Here is a 24,230-nt window from a genome sequence, read left to right on the forward strand (position 1 = left end):
AAAAATCTTGGTAAAAGGATCAGAAATTATGGATGAGTTCGAAGCAAATTTGAACATTTAGCGGTGTTCTTGGACGTCGCGCCGGCGCATTTTTGGTTTGTAAAAAACTCAGCTCGGCCACTTAATTCTGTACTCATTTTCTTTATTAATAAAAAAATATACAAAGATAAAAATAAATGGATGACACTCGTAGCAGACTCCGATCGAACAGGAGGAATATGATGCGACTCGCAGTGTTGCCATTTTATTTAGGGGGTGCCCCACACTTGGCTGTAGTGTGAAGTGTTCATGAACAAACGGTAACCTATAAGTGTCTTTATTAAAATGTAGGTAATAAAACACATTCAATTAGCTATAAAGTGTATTCATCGTTTCTTCTTCTTTCCGCCATGCTTGCCGGGCTTGCCCTTGATCCTGCGTCGCACGCCGGCGGCCTCCTCGGTGTCGTCGTCGGAGTCTGCGCCGCGTTTCTTGCCTTTCATACTCTTTTTGTCTTCTAACTCTTTCATTTCCTATAAAGAGTTTTGCTATCGTTAGCAAATCAGAACAAATATTTGTTCATCAGATTTACCTGGGTTTAATATGGTTACTGACATTTTGCTGGCTTACTATTAATTTGTAATAGTGACCCAACGATTTGATTTCATTCTTAGACATGTTACTGCTACTAATAAAAAGCTACAGAGTAAAAATATAAAGTGGTGCAGCTTATAACATATGTCTTCACAATAGTGGTAGGGCTACCCTGTAGACATAATCTACAATGTGAACTGTTCGAATGGGTATCAGTCCAGCTCATTGGGTTTCTGCTTCTCGCGCCTTTGCCTTTCATTTTCCTGGTGGTTATTAGTTTCTGGAGCTTATAACCGGATTTACGGGCGATGTGACCAAAGAATTCAAAATATTATAAAATATAATTGCTGGACTTTACTATAAAAACAATACTAACAATTTTAGTGAGTCGTTGTGCCTCTGCGACCCTCTCCTGCAGCACCATGACCTCACTTTCCTCCGTCTTGTACAGCGGCAGTTGTTTGCCGATTAACTGCTCTATGCGCTGGTACAGCTCCACGTCATACTGAAATCAGAAAATATTAATGTTTCACAATTTGTGGCTTGTGTTGAACTTCTCTCGACTTCTTGATTATGGCAGCAAAATAATGGGTTAGCCACCCTTGTAGTTTGTTATTTACTTATGCATGTTCCCTACACACGCCTGATGTAAGGCTGTGAGGCGTATGTATCACACGCCTTAAACACTAAAAGCATGTCCAGTACACAAAAGATAGCGCATTATTTTGGCGCTGTAGTCACTGTCGCCTAATCTGTAAAATGAACAAAATTACTAGTCCTCATTTTTGTTTATAATATGAGGTAACACCTATTCCTTATCGGGTTATGTTGTCTTTAGCATTATTTCTAAATTCTGCACAGCTGTAGAGTAACATTATTGTTATAATTAATAATTACCTGTGACACAAAAGTGATAGCTTTCCCGGCTCGTCCAGCGCGCGCAGTTCGTCCCACGCGATGGATGTAGTCCTTACTGTGCAGCGGGATGTCTAGGTTTATCACCACGTCCACGTGAGGAATGTCTAGACCTCTGGCGAAAGAACAGCAAACTTGAATTTGTGGGTGGAATTTATTTCAAGATTTCTTTACATTTTCTAAACCGTGACTGAACTACTATCACACCTTTTATAAGCGAAGGGGTAAGCAGAGGCGCAACTAATACATCTATTTTTCGTCGTGTGTATTACGTTCCACGACGTAATAGAAGAGCCTGTCGCCATATCGGGCCACTAATGCGATTGATTCTCGCAATTGACTACTGGTCTATAATATAGAATAGGATATTAATTATAGAATAGTCTATATTATAGGATAGGATATTAATGCGCGTTGTAGACGCATTTGGAAGGCATTGCCAGTTGAAATAAAAAAATATTTTGTATTTTATCGCAGTTTTACACATTATAATATATTTACAAGGTTTTGTTACAACTTGGTAATGGCTATTGGTTTGTTATATTAACGGTCGGAGTAAATTATAATTATAATTTTTTGTATGGGTTGTTATGGGTCAATACGATCACATACAATTCAAAATACCTTACCTGGAAGCGACATCGGTACAAATCAGGACAGAGCGACTCTTGTTCTTGAACTTGTTGAGCGCGGCGAGGCGCTTGTTCTGCGACATCTGCCCGTGCAGCGGTACCGCCGATAGACCTAGGTTGCGCAGGAGCAGCGCGCACCGGAGTGCGCCCGCGCATGTTGCCACAAACACTATGAATGTGTTGCCTGCCATCTCATTCAGGATGTGGACAAGGTATACATCCTAGAATGAGTTTATTAGAATAATAGAAAATATTGTTCAGGGAGGGACGAAGTACAAATAAGTACCTATGGTCTTTACTATGTATGGAACAGATTTATCATTCCCACAATCTGCAAAAAAAGTATAGAATTTCGAGTTTAGAGTTCAACCTGCTACTAGAATAACAAAACAATTCTAAACTAATCAACTTACTTTATATTTAACAGGTATGAAGATATAGTACTGCAACAGCTTCTCAACAGTTTGATATTTGGTGGACACCTCCACCTTGACTGGATCCTGGAGCGAGGCTCGTTGCAACTTCTGAACCTTTTTGGTCATTGTGGCCGAAAACAAATATGTGCGGCGCTCGCGCGGGATCACGCGCAGGATCTTATCCACTTCCACTTCAAAGTCCATGTTGAGGATGCGATCTGCTTCGTCCATTACCTGCAGGAGTTACAAATGTTTCAGAGGCCATGAATGAGAAAGAAGAAATCAATATTATTATGCAATCAATTTGTAAAAATATGAAAATAAAATAAATTCAATAAAAATATGTAAAATTTTCTTTATTTCTACACCTTTCTGTTATGTTTAAATAAACTCAATATTTTAATAAATATGTGTTTATTCCCCATTGTAGCTGACACTGTGATTAATATTTTACTTCTAAGCACATAGGTGGTACTTTTTAAACCTTTCACAAGAATTAGCACTATATTTACCAAATTTTTAAAACTGAAAGGTTTTAACAATAGCAATACTTGTAAATCTCAAAATCTGGGTTAATTAAACCACATAATCAGCTTTGCCGACAAGAAGGTTAAAACAAAATGTCCTGTCTATTAATGCGTATTGAAGATTTTTTGTTTTTCTTTTTATACTTTTTTTCATTGTTGTTACGAGTGTGTGGAAAAATAAATGGTTTAAATATTAAAAAAAAGGTTATTTTATCCATAAGCTGGACAATTGATTCCTCATAAGCTGGCATAGAATCATTAGCACAGTTCTGTACTGTGTAGAATCAATACAAATGACTGAACTTTAAAAATTTGATGCATTCTTGACTTCCATGAACTTGTCAATCATTTTCAATGCCTGTCTAGCATTGTAGATTAATTTGAAAAATATGAATAATTCAACATATACAACACTTACAAGATACTTCAGAGCTTTTAAGTTGAATCCCTTGGTGTTTTCCAGGTGATCCACGAGCCTGCCTGGTGTGGCTATGATGATGTGGGGCTTCTTGGATAGTGTGAGTGCCTGCGCCACCATGTCCATGCCACCCACTATTACTGCACATTTCACTCCTATGCTGGCACCTTAAAGGGAAAATAACTGTCAATATTAAAAAAAGCAAACACATCACACCTTTATCCCCAAAGTGGTAGGCAGAAGTGCAAACAGGGCACTTAATTTCCAAAATGTATCCTATTCCATGATGTAATAGGATGCAAGCCTATATCTATATCAGGCACCAATTCCACACTCCTTAGCAGCAGCACAATTCAGCAGGTACTGAATATAATAATTCAACATCACTTTGCCCAATCCAGGATTTGAACCTGGGAGATCAAAAGAGTGTTCCACCATTAACTACATTACCAAGGCAGCAACATTTTTAAACATGAATAAAATTTTTAAAAATTAGTTTTGTTTAACTAAAAATAATCACACATAATATAGATACTGACCGAGTGCCTCAAACTGTTCTGAAATCTGGAATGCCAATTCTCTTGTAGGTGTCAGTATGAGCGCGAAGTATCTCTGCGGGTTTTCAAGCAGGGCCTGTAGTATGGGCAGTGCAAACGCGCCAGTCTTGCCCGACCCTGTCTCCGCAAGGCCTATGATGTCCTTCCCCTGCAGAGCTACCGGTATAGACTCCTTCTGGATTTTCGATGGTTTCTTCCATTTTAATTCTTCACATGCCTCGCACAGTACATCTACTACCCCCTAAAAATGTGGGACATAACCTCAAATTGATTAAGAATTGTTGAATTCCTAATATTTTAATTATATTTATACCAATTTTTAAAAACTGTAAATACAGAATGTAGTTAGAATTAAAGAAGTGTTATACGTATTCTTTTATGTGTTGTTTATAAAATAAACATACCAAGTCTTTGAAAGTCACGTTGTCGTCTTCATTATCCTCATTAACGGTATCCTCCTGTGGTTTCTCTTCCTCGGTGTGGCTTTCATTATCACTGCTCTCTTCGTCGGCAGTCATCGTAAACCTAAGAACTTAGACGAAAAAGAATAAAATATACACTACCCCGACGAAAACGTGGATACGAAATGTCAAAATATATATTTTTTTGTTGTGTTGACAAAATGACAGTTTCGTGCGATTGCAATAATCTTTCGTTTCGAAACTTATTTTTTTAGGATAAAAATTATTGTTAACATGTAATATTAATTTTTAAATCCAGCACTGTTGTAGTAATTAATTTTGTGTGAAAATTATATAATGATGATGATGATATGACTAAGTAATTGATTTATATACTAGTGACAGTAACACTAGTTACTGATAACTGTATTTTAAGGACAAAAATGGAAATGGGCTAATCATTGAAAAATAATATTTTCCAAAATTATCCTACACGTAATTTGTCCAAAAACAAATGTAAAGTTCCTAGAATATATATTAGTTGTGAATGCAGCTTAACTATACTACCAGTATTGACGCGGCTTAACAATCAACAAAATGCAATGTCAAAAGAACTGCCAAGTTGCTTTCAGGTTGTCATTTGTTAGGTTATGTTTTGGGCATAAAACCGCAGCAATTATCGTATTTAGTATACTTTATCAAGTGCTTAAATAAGATGGCTAAGCATCATCCAGACTTAATCTTCTGCAGGAAACAACCAGGCGTCGGTAAGGAAATCATATTTATAAACGCATTACTTTTGGAGCTTGTTTACCAATACGTTTATTTTTTTCAGCTATTGGTCGTTTATGTGAGAAATGCGACGGTAAATGTGTAATATGCGATTCATACGTCCGGCCATGCACTCTAGTACGAATTTGCGATGAGTGCAACTACGGCTCCTACCAGGGCCGATGCGTGATTTGCGGCGGGCCGGGAGTCTCCGACGCTTACTACTGTAAAGAATGCACGATACAGGAAAAAGATGTGAGTACTCTGGCCACTTTATTACGGGAATTCATTTGGCGCCAATTTTATTTATAACATAGACACTACATACTTTTTTTGCATCTGATCAATATCCTGATATTAAAGATCTATGGTATTAATTGTTTTTATAGGAAAAATATTTGACTGCTTCCGTTCTCAGCCTATTAAGAGACAACATTATTTTAATTAATGTTTATTTTTACTTATTGTACGGTTATAATCTTGTTTACTTAAAAAAATATGTTTTTTTTCCAGAGAGATGGATGTCCAAAGATTGTGAACTTGGGCAGTTCAAAGACAGATCTGTTCTATGAGAGAAAGAAATATGGTTTCAGAAGGCATTAGCATAAGTTAAACTAAAATAGTGTTCAAAATAAAAATAAAAAACTATGAGAAACTATATTTGAAAGTAATGTTAATTTAATGAGTCTAATTATTTGCAGTTCTTGTGTTGGTGAAGAGTGTGATGTCAAGACATTTTCCAATAAATAGATAACTAGCCTTTGTTGTTATAAGGTCTAGGTTTGCTTTGCCAACAACTCATGAAATTGAATACTGTAAATGTTTAAAAGACTTTACCCATTAATTGACTGTGAAAAAATAATTGTCATGTTAAAAGGTTGTCTGTGTTATGTATTTAGACTGGGCCTGGAAGTTCAGAGTTTGATTCCCAGGCTGGGTATTCATTTATTTCAATTTTCTTACACTTGCAGTTATACTTATAAAAATTTTGCAAAGCTATGCATAGTTGAAACACAAATTTATTTGTTCAGCTGTAAGTCAAAACCCACCATCTTGCCTCTTTCCTTTTTGCTAACTATCTGAATGTTGTGTCAACTCAAAATTGAAAGAAAAAATACAAGATATTGAACTTTTAAGTTTTTCATATTTTGTGAGTTGTCAAAGCAAGCCGTGAGTTAGTAGTTGAAATGAATTGTTTGTAAAATGTTATGTACCAAAAAATATTGGTAGACAAATGATGGTAATTTAAAATAAAATTACATCTCATGTCATGGTAATGAGCGTAAAATACTTTATTGTGTATGACATGTAACATTATTAAAAAAAATATTTCATAAGACTTATACATGTACACTGTATCTTATAAAATTGGAATGTAAGAGTCTACAATTTACATGTTATTTCAAGTATTTAAGGGATTTGTAACAAAACACTTACCCCCTTATTCATAGACGTTTTTTATCGAACGATCGAGTAAGGCTGTGATAACAAGCCTGTTTCTCAGTGCCCAACGGCACTGAGAAATAGACATAGGGCCGTTGTGATTGGCTAATATTGTAATACAACAATAATAACCAATCACAATGGCCCTATGTCTATTTCTCAGTGCCGTTGGGCACTGAGAAACAGGCTTGTTATCACAGCTGTACTCCGTCCTTTGATAAAAAACGTTTATGAATAAGGGAGTTAGTTTTAATCGGGGACTTCAGTGATAGACATTAACTTAAAATAAAGTTTTTAATTCAAAAACAAGTTTATACTTATTTATATATAATCAAGGCAATTTATGTATATATATTATCAGAGCAATACTTAATAATAATACATAAATTGTATTAATTCTGTCAAATTACAATATGACTTATAAGTCAATACATATGATATTTTTTAGTATAAAACTACAGCTATATTTGATAGACTATTTTATGTATTTCCTCCACAAATAAGTTGTGCTGCCTTTATAAAGGGTCACTGTACATTGTGTTACTAAATGAAAACACATTTTTGTTTTTATCTCTACAATCATCTCAAAAATCATCCATGAATGCTAAATATTTTCGACAAAAGTCCCAGTTTTAGTTTTTTGATCATTTTCTAGTTTAGTGCAAATATGGTATGTGCGTAAGTTATTTCTCATTGAAAGTATAATGTTTCGGTTCTGCCAAAATCTCTTCACGTAGTAGTAGTGGCCTTAGAGCCAATTAAATTACTCTTTATTAACATTTCCTTTGTTTGAAAATTACACTTTTTTATTTTACATCTATGGCTAGAAAAACTTTTGGTAAAATGTTCATGAAGACAAGTAAATGGTGTCATTTATTAACGCAATGTCATAATGATCCTGTATGTCTTACATATTATTGATATATGTATTTATATATATTGTGTTTGAATAATTTATTATTATCCTATAATTGTTTTTCCAAAACACAAAGATACCTATATATAATTTATAATACAAGCCATACATTTATTGTCGTATACATACATTTTTATATATTCTATTTAAATGTATACTACTGGATTTTGTAATATTTTTACAGCCAAACAAAATAAGTATAATACACTACACAATAATTGTTTTTACTTCCCGACTTAGTTGAGTTTTACCTATAATACAAAATATGTACCTATATTGTTACCTTCAGTTTAAGGTTTTGATTTTCTTGTGAAATCGCAAATGGTCATATCTTTTGATTGTGTTGACTTACAAGTTTGATTTTTTCACAGCTGAAAGACAGCGTAGACCCGAGTATTTCATATAAATATCAATTTGATACCTCTACGCGTTGCTAAGGAAAAAGGTACTGCCAGACAAACAACAAAGTGATCTTATAAGTGTTCCTTCAGAGGTATAGAATCCTAAAAATATATCAGGTATACGTGTTAAGCTAAACATAGCTTAGTTTTCTGCCTGCAACCCACTTTAAGCATTAGCGTAAAGTTACAAATAATAATTATTACATCCTCTAGTTATTGGTTACTACTTTTCACAAAATACTAAATTATATTATATTTACAATATTTTATACAGTTAATCCAAGTCCCCACTGGCGATGCTATTGGCGGAAGAGTTGGCCGGGTTGGTCCAAATGTTTGGCTGATCATTGGGTCCAGAGTACGTTGCCCTCGCCGGTATAATCGGTGACCTTACGCACACTCTGTATAAAGAATAGTTTGTTAAGGAACAAAATGCTATAAAATTGTTAGTATTCATAATAAAATATGATTTTTGCGTCCCATTTTCACCTTTATTTGAATCGGATTAGATCGACAATTTATTATCAAGAAAATGTTTAAGCATTTCTTCGTTTGCTCTACTCTGTAGTCCGGCAAATGGGTCACTTGAATATGATTACTGCACACAAAAGACAGTAATACCAGAGGATACACAGAAAGATGATTTAATATGAAACTGAAAAATTTTATAAAGTGTCAAAATGTGTTTAAAATAGCCGAATATGGTTAAGTAAGTTGAAATTTGACTTGATGTTTGCAAACTTAAATAGATTTTAGTAAACTTACACTATGCTTAGATTAGATTTTTATTTCTGTGTCTGACGATAATGCGAGTGATGTAAGGTCAGTGGGGTCTATTCCGTGTACGGGAAATCCATCTTTGTAATTACAGGCGTTCTTATCGAAGGACAGTTTTAATAGCCGAATAGATAAAAGAGCCGAGAAATCCCCAATTCACTTGAACCACCTATGAAAGTTATCCTTCAATTAGAAAGCCCGTAATTGCATGAAAGGCGGATTTGCCCTCGAACTAAATTTGACCCCTAGACCTTAATTTAGAAACAGTGTATGTAAATATTAATGAAACATTGCAGATAGTTGCATAGTATATCCCCCGTACACGTTTACCTGCCTAAAGTTAGAAAAATAGTTGGGTCCATGTTCCCCATTTAAGGTTGAAATTTTTGTGGCAATTGTCGACCATTGCAGTATAATAAGCTCGTCTGTGGTCAGTTTATTTCTTCTAGTAGTGCTCAAACAATATCTGTCTAGTCGAAGATCGATGTAACCAATGCATTGGGCATATCAGCTCTAATGGTGAGGATCGGAGTTTAATACCATGCAATACTTTGTATTCAAAGTCCATATTGCTTTGAAAGGCGAGGCGAGCTTGCCGTTCGCCTGATGGTGAGCGATATGGCAGCCCATAAACAATAGAAACACCATTCAACACCTTGAATAACAAAGTATTGTTTGGTATTCCACTACGCTCGCCATCCTGAGACATGAAGTATTAAGTCTTATTATGTCCAGTATTTACACTGACTACAATGTCCTTCAAACTGGAACACAACAGTGCCTACACACTGCTGCTTGGCGGCAATAGACATTGCGGTAGTACCTAGAACCTACCCAGGCGGACTCTCACATATGAGAGAACCAAATGCACTCACTATGCCTGATAAAAATGAAACCTTCAAAATGTCGTTAGTGTACGAGGGTATTTACACACGTGTAAGTGCTTACTAATATCTATTTATCGCCATTTTGGATAAACGATCTCAATCCCTTTTTTGATCTCAAAAATGGACCAATCAGAACAAAGATTTTTTGACATGCTTACAAATGAGTTATTTTGATTGGTTCATTCTCGGAATCAGATTGAGATTTGGTTTATTGAAAACGGCTGGTAATCATGCATGGTGTGCAGTAATCATGCAGCCATAGCGTAGTCTACTGACCTCCCTATAAGACCTCACCACCATCACTTCAATCCGAATAACGTCCTACGAACATTGGAATAAGCATTAGTTATGCCTTATGAGAATCTTGGACAGGGTTATGATCAATAATTTGGATAATGATGAATATCTATATACATATAAAAGCCTTGGTTTTGTTAAATACGTGATGTATTAAAATTTCGCTACTGGAGGTTTCGTTATTTAGTTTCAATTCAATATTGTTTACAGTAGAATATGTTGCGTTACCTGATAGTCATTGTTGACCATTGAAGTCAGCAAATGCCAGAAGCCAAGTCGCTAAGACTAATTATCTACCCATAACAATGTCTGAGGCTACTTGCAAATTCCTGTAAAAATGTATAAAATATCACTCACCGAACGTCCTTTAATTTCTTCAGCATATACTCGTATCGAATCCGCAACGCTTGTTCTTTAGGATTTTGTCTGTTACTCCAATTAGCAGTAGACTCCCAGACCTAGAGACCATTAAGGCAATACACATTGCCAAATACTCACGAGTTGACATCTTCTAATTTCTTCTCTCTAATCTAATTTGAAGCCTCTCGCGCTCTCTGTTCAGCAGCGTCTAATTATTCAGAACCTGGTCTCTAACTCCAAACAGCTCAGTGTTCTAAAGTGTAAACACGGGCCTATGAAGAGAACACACAAAATCCATACTCACGAGTTGACGTCTTCTAATTTCTTTAGCAGCCTTTCATTCTTTCTTTTTATCAGTTTCTGATCCTGGAGGATCTGACCTTGCACTCCAAAAAGCTTGGTGTGATAAACTCTACATACAGGCACATGAAGAAAACATACAAATCCATACTCACGAGTTGACGTCTTCTAATTTCTTTAACAGCCTCTCATTCTCTCTGCTCAGTAACTCCTGATCCCTCAGGAGCTGGTCTCTCACTCCAAACAGCTCGGTGTTTTCGGCCCGCAGCGCCGAGTTCTCTTCCATGTGCAATTGGACTAACTCCACCAGTTCGGATGGAGGCAGTTGGTATAACTTGTTCCGTTCCATTGGTGAGGTGCGGTGCTTTGGATCTGGAAATAAAGTATTAACATTTTTAACCTGAAAGGTTTTGTAAAACGTGAAGTATATAGATCTACTTTTTATTTGCAAATTGCAGTAAAAAGGATTAAATGAAGGTTCCCAAATATTGTTCTGATTATAAATATTTTGTTGATTCGTTTTTATCAAGTCGTTCACTAGGTGTTCTCATACGGGTTTTTCAAAGCTGCCGTATTCGCCAGCCTCTAACCCAAAGTCTAACCCAAACTTTCAATTATCTGATCAACTTTAACTACCAAGTTTAAATTTAAGAATGCTCCAGCCTCACTTCATTCAATTCTGAACAACGCGTGACTAAATCTTATACTAAAAAAAATCTTTAAGGTGATTAATCTTCGTGTATTATATAGAGATCTCGATAATAAAGAAAAGCTCCAAAATCCTCACTATATGTATCGTTGTTGTAATCTGTCTGTACGTGGAGCGCAGTCCTCAGATGTTGGTTCTCCGCTTGGAGAGCTTCCACTTCTCGCTTCAAGCTTAGGATCAGGGCATCTCTTGCATCCTGAAATGATTTGTTTAGCTATATTTAAAAATTTCTAGATAGAAATGGAGTTTTAAAAAACCCTCCAAAATTGTCTAAGTGCTATAAAATTATCCATGACATATTCTTGTCATTCAGGTTATTAGGACAATTGTAGAATATTGAAATCTTTTTTGGAAGATCTAGTCCAATTATAATTCAACTCACCATTTTTACAATAGGTTTAGATTTAATCTTCTTGGCTCGCGCCGCGTACCGCAGTGTGTTTATCGTCTCCATCAAATTAGATCTCGTCGGTGCTATACAAGCTATCTGTAGAATAGATAAGAGATAGACATGGATTTATAACTACTATAGAAATTAATGTTTAAGAAAAACTATCCAACAAAATTGCCTTACACACAAAGAACGCAAATGCCTTACTATGTCATGGTTGTAAACTTATCACTGAAATTAGTTTAATAATAATAATATCAGCCCCATAATATAGACTGCCTCATTGCTGGGCACGATATTCCTTTACAACTGAGAAGGATTAGACCTTAGTCAACCTAGGCTACTGCGGATTCGTAGACTTTACACACCCTCAAAATTCCTATAGAGAACTTCTCAGGATGCAGGTCATCTCACGATGTTTTCCTTCATTACCAAATCATTATCAAGTCCAAATTCAGCAAATCTGCTTTTACTAAACCTTCATTTTCTTACCCACTATTCTACTCCATCACCAGAACCTTATCACCAAAGTCTTAAAGAAATCTACCGTTCTCGAATTAAATGAATGTTCTCACCATGAGCGTGACTCCATTCCCTGCCAAACTATCAGCTAACAGTTTGGTGAGTTTGCTGTCTCGGTACGGAATGTGACCACGCTTCTTACCGTCACTCAGCTGGGCTATACAATAACCTGGAAATGAACAGCCTGGTAAATAATCGTTGCTGGTAATTATTGTTAGGGGAGAAGTTTGACAACGGTCTGCTATATACTGTCCCACTACTGGGCACTGTCCTCCTCTACTACTGAAAGGAATTAGGCCTTAGTCCATCACGCTGGCGTAATACGGATTGGTAGATTTCACATACCCTCAAAATTCTTGCAGAATTTCTCAGGTATGCAGCTTTCCTGACAATGTTTTCCTTTACCGTTAAAGCAAGCGATAATTTACAAAGAATACACACATCATTTCAGAAAGGCCAGAGTTTTGTGCCTTTGGGTTTTGAACCAGCGGACATTCGTCTCGGCAGTCTGTTTCACAACCAACTAAGCTATCGCGGCTCTTAAGTCAGTAACAATCAACAATTTACTGTTCAAAATGGTGAAATTGATGCCCGGACTTGAGCAGTATTTTGTATTTATAGTGTTTGATTTATGACTTTCTGAACATAAAACATTAGGCGAGTTATTTGCTGGTGCCCTTACTGACTATTCCAAACCTGTAAGTATAAGGTTTATATCCAAAGATGTAGTAAGAGTGGGTTGAGTATTCCAAGCCCAATTTAGTATCATGATGGTCCTACCCAGAAACCCGCTATATCTAAGGAGGGATCTTCTCACCCAACACCATGAGACTCCTATTGATGTTGTTAGCCTCTTCAAGCGTCTTGCCGGTGCTGTGCGTGCGCTTGGTCATCTCGCTGCCGGCGAGGTCGACGAAGTTGATCTTGCCGTGCGTGGAGCAGGTGACGTCGCCGTCGGTGCGGAGGTCCCTGCGCACGCGCACGCACAACAACGTGTGCGAGCGAGACGAGTGCGAGTTCATCGCGTGCGCACCTACTGCGCGGTTCCTCATGCCTGGAGGAAAGATTTAGTTGTTGATTTTGTTGTGGTTGTTTTTTTTGTAATAATGACCATATTGTTTGTATAGTTGGTAGAATTGTAGTTTAACAAAAAATAAAATACTAGCTTAGACGATTCCAACGAAAAATTTAATTTTCTTAGAATACCTTCCCCGGGAACGTTGTTAATTAATTATCTTACTAAACTTCGAATCGATCTACACTATATGTCTTACTTGTTAATGGTGGGTTATTTAATAACTGTAATGGCATAATTATCATTTAATATTATTCTGTTAACTTCCTTTCAGCGATACATGCCTTCTTCCAAAACCGCGAACAGATCGTCAAGTTCCTCGCAGTCGACTGTGAATAAGTTCTCCACATAGAAACTTCTGCTTTCCTTCGACCACCGCACTTGCAAGGGCTTCCGAGCACTTCCCGGATTCAACAGATCTATTACCTGAACAATAAATTACTTCAATTAGAGTACCTACTTAGGAATCCACTCTTATTGTAAAGGTAGTAATGAAGCTTCGTATTAGTAAATATTTTTTTAAAATCGTTTTAGAAGTGCCTGAGATTAGCGCGTTCAAGCAAACAAACTCTTCAGCTTTATATATTAGTATAGATATTACAATAAACACGATTTAATAATTTTAAAATGGTTCGCATGTGTTCACAAGTCCACCTGCGCAAAAGTCATTTCTAGGACTGAAGTTCTCAACTTGAAGTAGTTAATGAATTGTAAAAAGAGATGGCGTAGATTCACTGCACAGCATTTTTGTATTTATTTATTATGAGAAGAATACAAATGCTTACAATATAGGTACTCGCCAAACTTTTAAGTTTGATGGCGAGACGTACCCGTTTGTAGTAGTATTCTTTCTTTACAAACACATTAGTTGATTAGTTAGATTATACTACGTATTACATATTAAACTTATAATTGCAAACTAACTCTATTTTTTTATATCAGAGTAAATTCTTACCTTCTCATTATAAATCTCCAAGAAAGACGCTTTCAATATAAAGTGGCTTTCAGGTCGGTCTTGTATGAGCTGGAAGAGGTACACAAAGGATCTCACCACCAGCCCGTGGTCTCCGGAGTAGGGGCTCGCACCACTCTCCACCTACAAAGACATGTCTTTGAAGCATATGCCGGCATGAACATTTATGGGCCTCGGATACAATCAGTCCCGGATCTTGATTTTTTTCGAGGCGGGGCAAAATTTGAAAAATGCTGTTCCCATCCACCTATATTTTTACCTTTGTCATCATCATCATCATTGCGCCCAGCAGGAAATAATTTTAGTATTGAATATACTGGATGTCTCAATACTCAAAGTTGCGTTAATGATGAGTTATGTATTCGTCTGCCAAGTTTGAATTCGCCGCCCGGAGCATGGGCCCCGGCTAGTCCCCCCTTAGATCGGGGGCTGGACACAATTAATGCTAGTAGTAAGTAGAGGAATACCTATCGCCATGAGGCCTTTGTCCATGGATTTATGAGTAATTAACTGATTTTGAAAATAGCAACATCAGAGTTCTTTTCCCTTCTTCTCAGATAAGAACTGCTTTGTAAACTGGTGGTAGAGTTAATATTGACATAATTTTAATGTATAACATTTTACAGGTTCAAATCAATTATTTAATTTCAATGATGATACATTGCTCACGCTACTAACATTAATAGATAATAATTATATTCATTAATATTGACTGCCTCGGTAACATAGTTTTACTGCATGCGCGGTACAAAGCTCTGAGGTCCTGGGTTCGAATCCCGGGTCGGACAAAGTGTTATTTAGGTTTTTCTGCTCAATATAGGACAGAGTCTGGCATTTGTGACCGATATGGAGATTCACCTCCTATCACGTCATGGAATGGAACACACTTGGCGAAAAGTGGGTGGCTTGGTTGCGCCTCTGCGTATCCCTTTGGGGATAAATGCGTTATTTGTGTATGTGTGTGTATTAATAACTACTGAAGCCAGAACTCGAAGTCTGTTTTCTCCTGATATTTACTCCAATGGCTATAAACACCGGCAATATTAAAAGAATCATGAATGCGTAGAGATTAACAGAACGAAAGGAAATGAGATTTAAGAGGGGAGCGAATGCAGGGGTTTGGGCTACCAGAAATGTTATCATATGAACTACGAAGTAAACATTTATGCTCTATAAGTCACTAGTAATACTCCAGTCGAGAAGGCCCGTTCTTGCTGTAGATAAATACGTCTTCAGAATGGATCTAGTTACGTCAGTGAATGCAGTATAAATATTATTATTTATTTATTTTTATAACATTTTAAATACATAACAATTAACAATTGGCTGCACCATAAGTGCAGTATATTCTAAATATAAGACTGAATATTAAACTAAATTTAGGTTTCAACAAGCGAGTTCAATATTTTCTTTTTGAAGATAGGAAGCGAGTCGTTAAATATGTCAATACAATCAGATTTTTCTACAATTCGGTTATATAATCGGGATAAGCAAGGGACAGGCGAGTGGCTACCAAGGTTAGTTCGGCTGAATCTACAATTAAATAAGGGACGTGGATATCTAAATATAAAATATCTCCATAAATAAATACCTCCAAAATAATATATATATATACATATAAATACCTCCATGCTGCACTGGCTTAGTAAAATTGCTTAGCATTTGAGTCCAATTTCTAAATAGCTGGAGGTGAAATATATATTGTATCAACCTGGATACCGTTTTAACACCTTCTGTGACCATCACTTACGACAAACGCACCTCGACGTCCTGAAAGTTCTTGCGCAATAAATTGCTCTGGCAGGATATATTTTATATCCGCTCGAATAGCAACCACCGTACACAAGGTGTTAAAACCAGCCATAGTTGCCCAAGGCAGTGTGTCGCGTTTCAGAATTAGCCTTTGTATATCCATTTAAAACAGGAGCGAATAACTGTGTCGATTGACGTGGGGTAATCATTTCTTGTCGCTCGATACCCTATCTGGACCCCACTACGCTTATCATTAAGTACAGTAGAGTCACTTTGACGAGACAGTATTAAAAAAGCTTTATGCTGTTGAACTGCAAAGTTCATATTAAAATAGTCGATAAATTGCATAGTTTATTTTCTTAACAGTTTATAAAAGTTATGAATTTTAAATCCAACTTCTAACAATTTAGCAGCAGACATACCAAACCCCATCGTTAATGCAATCGACAAATAGACAACGATCAATTTTCGCCATTAACTTGCGACGACACGGCATGTGGACATCGCGCTAATGTATGCAGTAATGGACGTTTTGCGGCCAGCACTTTACTGAATCACTACCAAAAACCAATGTTTGAGGTCGAATAGGTAGAAAGAAAGAAAGAAAAGAAATTTATTTTAATAGATGTTCGTAATATGAAAATTTGAATGACAGTTTATGGTAATTTATTTATTGTTCCATTTTTAAAATTGTTTTGATTGAAGGTGCATTATTTATCTTATTATTTTCAGGTAATCATATTTTTTTGTAAGTATTTGTAATTTTATAGATGTAAGTGTTTGTAATTTTGTAGGTTTATATTTATATGTGTAATTTTTAAGATATAGTTTACTGATAATGTTGTTAACGCCTTTCATATTCATTTAATTACCCCTTCAAACAAAAAAATCAGCTACTCTATATGCTGTTTGGTATCTCTAGTGCTAAATAGGTAGAACAAAGACATGTTAGTTCGGCACTTCAATTATTTTATGACGATGGGATTATTTAAGTTAAGTTTCAATGCCAGTTACTACACTCGCTACAATATCCTTTAACCGGAATACAATAGTACTTTCACGGATAGCGTCTGTGGTATAAATAATCTGTGACTGCAAAGTTTGTATGTAAATGCTTATGCCGAACTCCCGCAAAGGGACTCACCCAATATCGATTCTCCCATGACATTACAAAGTCATCATCATCATCATCAGCCCTGAATTATATACTGTCCCACTGTTTGGCACAGGCCTCCTCTACTACTAAGAGGGATTAAGCCTTAATCCACCACGCTGGCCTAGTGCAGATTGGTAGACTTCACACACCCCCGAAATTCCTATGGAGAACTTCTCAGGTATGCAGGTTTCCTCACGATATTTTCCTTCACCGATAAAGCAAGCGATAATTTCCAAAGAAGGGATTCACCCAATATCGATTCTCCCATGACATTGCAAAGTACTAAGACCTAAAGACGTATACTATCATTAGTTACATGTATATTTGTTCATAATAATTATGGAAAACTTTGATTAATAGTCAAGAAGACCGATGGACAACGTGTGTACCAACAAACGATGGGTTTACATCACGCGAGGGCGATCGGACGTTGATTAATATTGGTAACGAATGCAAACATTATGACGGATGTATACCAGTATGGATAACATGTTTTTGTACCAACTACCTTACTTTTGCCTGCGGCTCAGTCCGCATGATTAACTTTTTCCGGGATAAAAGTAGACAATAGTAATCGGGTGAAACGTAGCTTTCTATTAGTGAAAACATTTTCAAAATCAGTTTAGTAGTTCCTGAGATTAGCGCGTTTAAACATACAAATAAACTCTAGCATTCAGGGGCAAAGGGTGACATTTTCCGAAAGGGACCCCGACAACATATAGATACAAAGTACTTATATGTATAAATAATAAATAAATAAGAATAAATAAGAAATCTTTATTTGGAATAAATAATACAGTTTTTTTAAAAATACAATGTTCGAAAATATCTGCATTAGTTGGGTAACTGTGTCGCAGATATTAACGCCCACCTCCGTAAAGTCGATAGTTGTATTCCACAATGTAAAGAAAACTTTCAAAAGGTACTTAAATCAAAACAAACAAAAAATGTGTGTGTGTGTGTGGTTGTGTGTGTGTTAGTGTGTGTGTGTGTGAGTTTGTCTGTGTGTGCGTGTGTGTGTGTGTGTGTATGTATGCATGTTTATGTGTCCTATTATTTTCCTATTTTTATGAATGATTCTGTATCCTCATATGAAAGGGTTAACAGCCATTTTGTTGTTACAGATTTACATTCACGTAAAGTAAGGGAATATAAGTTAAGAAACTTGTTTGCTTTGTTATATAATCGGGGTCCAATAAAATAAAAATGTTGACTGGATGCAGCAGTTCTACAGGTGTCTGATTGACATACTAAATCTCTTCTTCGTTTTTGATACTGGGAGTAAAATGAAGCTCCGAATGTTGACGAAGAATAATTTGAAGGATAAAAGTTGTCTTACAGAAAGTACTTTTGCAAGAGTATATATTTCAGTAGTTGAGTATAAGATTGGTTTATAAAACATGACCTTCAACACTGCCCTTTGAGCTCTTTCAAGGGTTAGCATTTTGGATACACCACAACCTCCCCAAGCAGTGATGCAGTAGGTTATGACAGACTGCGCTAGCGAGCAGTAGATTATTTTTAAAGTTTTTTGGTCAACTACAGGTCTGAGATTTTTAAAAATGTATATAAGTTTACGAATCCTACTTTTTATTAAATTTATATGTTCATTCCAAATTAAGCGATTGTCAATTATTATTCCAAGATATTTTATTTTCGTTGTTGCAGTAATTGCTGGGCAAGTGCAGTTTTTCATTGTATTACATGAGGCATGTGCAATAAGTGTGAAAGATGAGGGAGGGAGAGAAGAGGATTTTAATGCAAAGCACATATATTTGGTTTTATTGACATTGAGGGTCAGCAGATTATACGCTAACCAGTTCATAACAACAGATAGTGATTGTTCAGCACGCAGCCTAGCTTGAGACCAGTTTTTACCATGTATGAGTAGAACTGTGTCATCAGCATACATTATAATTTTGCAATTTGGTAACGATAATTGACAGAGTTCATTTATGTATATAGTAAACAAGGTAGGTCCAAGGACGCTACCTTGGGGGACTCCAAAATTAATGGATTCATCTTGGCTAATTTTATCTCCAATTTTAACATATTGAGACCGATCACTAAGGTAACTTTTAAAAATATCTAGAGCAATACCCCTAACACCTATGCGTTCCAGCTTTGTTATAAGTATGTCGATAGAGACGGTATCGAAAGCCTTTGATAGGTCCAGAAATATACCAATTGTTTTTTCTTTCATATCTAAGTCTTTTACAACGCTTTTAGTCAAATTTAATACTGCATCTTCAGTAGATTTACCCTGTTTAAAGCCAAATTGGTTATCAGAAATAATGTTATATTTATTTATGTAATCTAATAATCTATTATTGAGTAACTTTTCAAGAATTTTTGATAGTGTTGTCAATACCGAAATAGGCCTATAATTATCAACGTTGTTTTTTTGCCCGCTCTTATGAATAGGGTGTACGAGTGCTTTTTTAAATACTTTCGGGAATGTTAAACTGGTGATTTTGTACTTACCGCGTTTGCTGTCTACGTTATGATGATGTTGGCTATGGTAATTCTCTTTGGTTTAAATAGAAAAATACGTACAAGATGGATGACGAGTGATTTAATGTAACAAGTAAAAGTTAGAATAAAATTATAAAGGTAAAATAATAGAAGAGCCTGTTTTATTGCCGTCCATATCCTAACATGGTAGCAGAAGTTAGTGGTTGTCAGCAAAATGGACGAAAAAGAAGAACTTAAATTGCAAGTTTTTAACGGCACGGCGTATGACAAATGGAAATTTAGACTCAAACTATTCTTAGAAATGAAAGACTGTTATGAAGTGATCGAGTTGCAGAACAGGCCAGATAATATAACCGAGCAAAATTGGAAGACGAAAGAAATTAAAGCTAAAAACTATATAGTGAACAGCGTTTCGAATTCACAACTCGAACTTATAATTAACGAAATAACTGCGAAGGAAATGATCCACAAATTCGACAGCATTTATGCGACGAAAAGCTCAGCCAATAAACTTTTGAGCAAAAGACGCCTACTTGACTTAAAAATGAATGAAAATGATGATCCTGCTGAGTTTTTAAACAAGTTCGAGGCACACATAAATAACCTAATCGGCAGTGGAGAAATAGTTACACAAGAGGACAAGCTAAACTACTTGTTGCTTTGCCTACCGCAGTCCTTTTCTCAAATAGTGGACATAGTGGATGCATTACCAGACAAGGAAAAATCGGTGGATTATGTAAAGTCGAAGCTATTACTTACACAAAAAATAAAAGAGACAGAGAAGTGTACACAAGCGTCGTCGCAAGCATTTCGCGCAGGAAAAGAGGAAAAGAAATGTTATAATTGTGGAAACCCGGGACACTATCAGAGAAATTGTCCAACAAGGCAAAATCAAGTGCGACCTGCATGGAGAGGAAACTGGAACTGGAGGGAAACAGATATTTCAGAGGTCGAGGTCAACATCGAGGAGGCAAAGGTACATCAGGAAGATGGCAATCTGGTGGTACGGCAGGAACATCCGTTGTGCAGAGTGCTCCCGTTACAAACTCATTTAATGTTGAAGTAATGTCTTCTCAAGTAGTAAGTAAGAACTGTGACATGCAGAATGAAGTGTCTTGGTTGTTGGACAGTGGTTGCTCGGACCATATTATAAATAATGAGAAATATTTTTGTGAGTATAAAAATTTAAATAATCCAGTTGATATTAGGGTGGGTGATGGTTTTTCTTTGAAAACTAATAAAATAGGTAACATATTAATGTACTTCAATGTAAAAGGTCAATGGCTAAAAACTAAAATATATAATGTTTATTATGTACCCACTATGAGACAAAATCTATTAAGTGTATCTAGTATAACTTCTAATAATAATGTAATATTGTTTAACAATGATAATGCACAGATATATGGCCCTAATAACAATCAAATAGCATGTGCAATAAAGAAAAATAAATTGTTTTTATTAAATGGAAAAGTAAGCTATGAAAATGTTAGTCCAAGCTCATATGTAAGTGTAGGTATGTCAGAAAAGGAAAAATGGCACAGAATTCTTGGTCATACAAATTTTTATAATGTAAGTAAATTATGTGAAAATAACTTATGTATCGGTTTGCCACAGAAAATTGAAAATGATTATTATTATCAATGTGAAATATGCTTAGAAAATAAAATGTCTAATTTACCATTTAATTCAAATAAGAAAAGTAGAACTACTGACTTGCTTCAAATAATACATACTGATGTAAATGGCCCAATAAATCCCATAGGTTTTGGTGGTGAAAAATATTTTGTTAGCTTTATTGATGATTTTAGTAAGTTAGCTAAAGTGTACTGCATTAATTCAAAAAGTGAAGTGTATGATTGTTTTGTGAATTATGTTAATTTAGTTGAAAATCAAACAGGAAAAAGAGTTAAGGAGATTCGCTGTGACAATGGTACAGAATATTTGAACAGAAATTTTTTTGAATTTTCAAAACAAAAGGTATCTACATAAAACCTTGCCCTGCATATACACATCAATTAAATGGAGTAGCTGAGAGATATAATAGGACAGTAATGGACAGAGCGAGATGTTTATTAGCTGAAGCAAAGATCGATAAATGTTATTGGCCGGAATGTGTTAGAACCGCTGCATATTTGGGGAATAGATTGTTAACAAATACACTGATTAAAAGGACACCATATGAAATATTCTTAGGAAGAAAACCAGATGTGACAAATTTGAAAATATATGGAAGCGAAGCTTTTGTTCGAACACCAGAACAGCGGAGAACATCAAAATTGTATCCAAAAGCAGAAAAGGGCATATTAGTTGGTTATTCGGATATGGGATACAGAATTTTAATAGGAAATAAAGTAATTGTAAGTCGTCATGTAACATTTATTGAAAAAAGGCCCCAATATATAAATTTTGATTGTGGTAAAGAAACTGATAATGAAGATAATGGTATGAAACAGGAGTCAGAAGATGAGAACCCAAGAAATGATAGGAATGATCAAGAAGATGAGGAAAATGTTGAGTGCAAAGAAATAGAAGAAAATAAGAAAGAAGATAATAAAGAGGTGAAAGAAATAAGAATAAAAAGAACAAAGAAAATGCCTAAAAAATATGAAGACTATGTAGTACATGCCAATTTCTGTAATGTAAACTTACCGGAAAACTATGAGGAAGCTATTAATAGTTCAGAGTCAAAGAAATGGAAAAGGGCAATGGATGAAGAAATACAAAGCTTAGAAGAAAATAACACATGGAAAATAGTTAAAGAACCATTAAACAAGAAAATAATAGAAGTTAAGTGGATATACAGAATCAAATCCAATGGAAACTACAAAGCTCGTGTAGTTGCAAAAGGATTTCAACAGATATACAGTGAAAATGAAGAAATATACTCACCAGTTGCAAGAATGACTACATTAAAAATTGTATTATCTACAGCATGTCTAAATGGATGGGAAATTGAACAAATGGATGTGGAAACAGCATTTTTAAATGGAAATATTAAATCAGAAGTGTACATCTATCCGCCTGATGGCTATGAAATAGAAGAAGGCAAAGTCTATCTATTAAAGAAATCATTATATGGATTGAGAGAGAGTCCACGTGATTGGTATGAATGCTTTCACAATTTTATGGAGGAAATATCATTCAAGCGATCTGATCATGATTACTGCCTATATACAGGATGTATAAGAGATGAAAAGGTATATATAATACTCTATGTTGATGATTTGCTTGTGGTTAGCTCAAATATTAACTGTATTAAAGAAGTAAAAATATGTTAAATAAGAAATTCAGAATGAAAGACCTTGGAAGAATTAAACAGTATTTAGGAATTAACATAGAATACAAAAAGGAAGAAAAGAAGATGTACTTAAGCCAAGAAGAATATATAAAAATGTTGCATCTAAATTTCAAATAATTAATTCAAAGGGGTATGAAACACCTATGGAGATAAACTTAAAATTGGAACCATCTGCAAAAATTAATGAAAATTTTAAATACCGTAACCTGATTGGAGCTTTACTATATGTGGCAAATGGAACACGTCCAGATATCTCTTATTCTGTGAACTATCTAAGTCGTTTTCAAAACAGTTATGATGAAACTCACTATAAATATGCTCTACGTGTTCTGAAATACTTGTATAACACCAGAAAATTTAAGTTAAACTATAATGCAAATTATGAGAATATAATAGATGCCTATGTTGATGCAGATTGGGGGGCAGATATTGTTGATAGAAAGTCCACCACAGGAATTGTCATTAAAGTATATGGAAATACAATATTTTGGAAATCACAAAAACAAAAAATAGTTTCAAGGGCTTCAACTCATGCTGAATATTATGCGTTAGCAGATTGTGTTGAGGAGGTGCTACCTATAAAGGGAGTGTTAAGTGACTTAGATGTAGTAATTAACTGTATCAAAATTTATGAGGATAATACTGGAGCCATTGCTTTGTCTAAAAATGGTAAATTTTGTAAAATTCTAAACATATTGATATAAGCTATCACTTTGTTCATGACTTTGAAAAGAAAGGTATAATTAATGTATGTAAAATTAATACTGAGGAACAAATTGCTGACATTTTAACAAAGTCTCTTTGTAAAGCTAAACATAAAAAAATTCAGATATTTGCTAGGGGTTAGAAATGATGATGAGGTATAAATGAAACTCATGTTTAATTTGTAATGTTTATTGAAGAAAATGTTTAGTTGTGAAATGTTTTGATTGATGTCATAAAGTGTTTAATGTTAATTTAATTTGGTTAGTTTGAAATTGGTAGAGTCTATTAAAATTATGTAAACTTGTACTGTAGTTAAGTTACAAAATCAAGGAGGTGTGTTAAACTGGTGATTTTGTACTTACCGCGTTTGCTGTCTACGTTATGATGATGTTGGCTATGGTAATTCTCTTTGGTTTAAATAGAAAAATACGTACAAGATGGATGACGAGTGATTTAATGTAACAAGTAAAAGTTAGAATAAAATTATAAAGGTAAAATAATAGAAGAGCCTGTTTTATTGCCGTCCATATCCTAACAGGGAAAACTCCAGAAGAAAGGCATAGATTAAAAATATGAACAA

The 24,230-nt window shown here is 35.3% G+C and overlaps 3 protein-coding genes and 2 long non-coding RNA genes across 6 annotated transcripts in view; 3 read left to right on the forward strand and 2 right to left on the reverse strand.

Annotated features, from left to right (window-relative positions):
- Positions 1-347: 347 nt before the first annotated feature.
- On the reverse strand, positions 348-4,665 carry LOC115452647 (probable ATP-dependent RNA helicase DDX47). The gene is made up of 8 exons (XM_030181228.2): positions 4,443-4,665; positions 4,021-4,279; positions 3,482-3,648; positions 2,534-2,770; positions 2,118-2,341; positions 1,471-1,603; positions 950-1,078; positions 348-512 (listed from the first exon to the last, which is right to left on the reverse strand). The coding sequence occupies exons 1-8, from the start codon at positions 4,554-4,556 to the stop codon at positions 366-368; spliced, it is 1,410 nt and encodes a 469-aa protein (XP_030037088.1). The 5' UTR covers positions 4,557-4,665; the 3' UTR covers positions 348-365.
- A 345-nt stretch (positions 4,666-5,010) lies between these two features.
- On the forward strand, positions 5,011-6,325 carry LOC115452648 (PHD finger-like domain-containing protein 5A). Its single transcript, XM_030181229.2, has 3 exons — positions 5,011-5,206; positions 5,275-5,465; positions 5,724-6,325. The coding sequence occupies exons 1-3, from the start codon at positions 5,155-5,157 to the stop codon at positions 5,811-5,813; spliced, it is 333 nt and encodes a 110-aa protein (XP_030037089.1). The 5' UTR covers positions 5,011-5,154; the 3' UTR covers positions 5,814-6,325.
- A 572-nt stretch (positions 6,326-6,897) lies between these two features.
- Positions 6,898-8,452, forward strand: LOC115452649. Its single transcript, XR_005112326.1, has 2 exons — positions 6,898-7,864; positions 7,941-8,452. It is a non-coding gene; the product is annotated as an uncharacterized LOC115452649 (long non-coding RNA).
- Positions 7,858-24,230, reverse strand: part of LOC115452646 (kinesin-like protein KIF12) — a 30,305-nt gene continuing 13,932 nt past the window's right edge. Inside the window, exons 6-13 of the mRNA XM_037438450.1 lie at positions 14,244-14,384; positions 13,573-13,714; positions 13,031-13,267; positions 12,267-12,382; positions 11,683-11,787; positions 11,379-11,496; positions 10,747-10,963; positions 7,858-8,371 (exon numbers count right to left, since the gene is read on the reverse strand). Of these exons, the coding sequence (XP_037294347.1) occupies positions 8,245-8,371; positions 10,747-10,963; positions 11,379-11,496; positions 11,683-11,787; positions 12,267-12,382; positions 13,031-13,267; positions 13,573-13,714; positions 14,244-14,384 (1,203 nt within the window). The 3' untranslated portion in view covers positions 7,858-8,244. The remainder of the gene's footprint in view (positions 8,372-10,746; positions 10,964-11,378; positions 11,497-11,682; positions 11,788-12,266; positions 12,383-13,030; positions 13,268-13,572; positions 13,715-14,243; positions 14,385-24,230) is intronic.
- Positions 16,707-19,029, forward strand: LOC119189279. Of its 2 annotated transcripts, none has more exons than XR_005112325.1 (4): positions 16,707-16,745; positions 17,530-17,612; positions 18,294-18,403; positions 18,838-19,029. It is a non-coding gene; the product is annotated as an uncharacterized LOC119189279 (long non-coding RNA). The 2 variants fall into 2 exon arrangements; XR_005112324.1 differs by having other exon boundaries at positions 16,723-16,761.

Source organism: Manduca sexta, chromosome 14 (assembly GCF_014839805.1).
Source record: "Manduca sexta isolate Smith_Timp_Sample1 chromosome 14, JHU_Msex_v1.0, whole genome shotgun sequence".
Taxonomy (NCBI): domain Eukaryota; kingdom Metazoa; phylum Arthropoda; class Insecta; order Lepidoptera; family Sphingidae; genus Manduca; species Manduca sexta.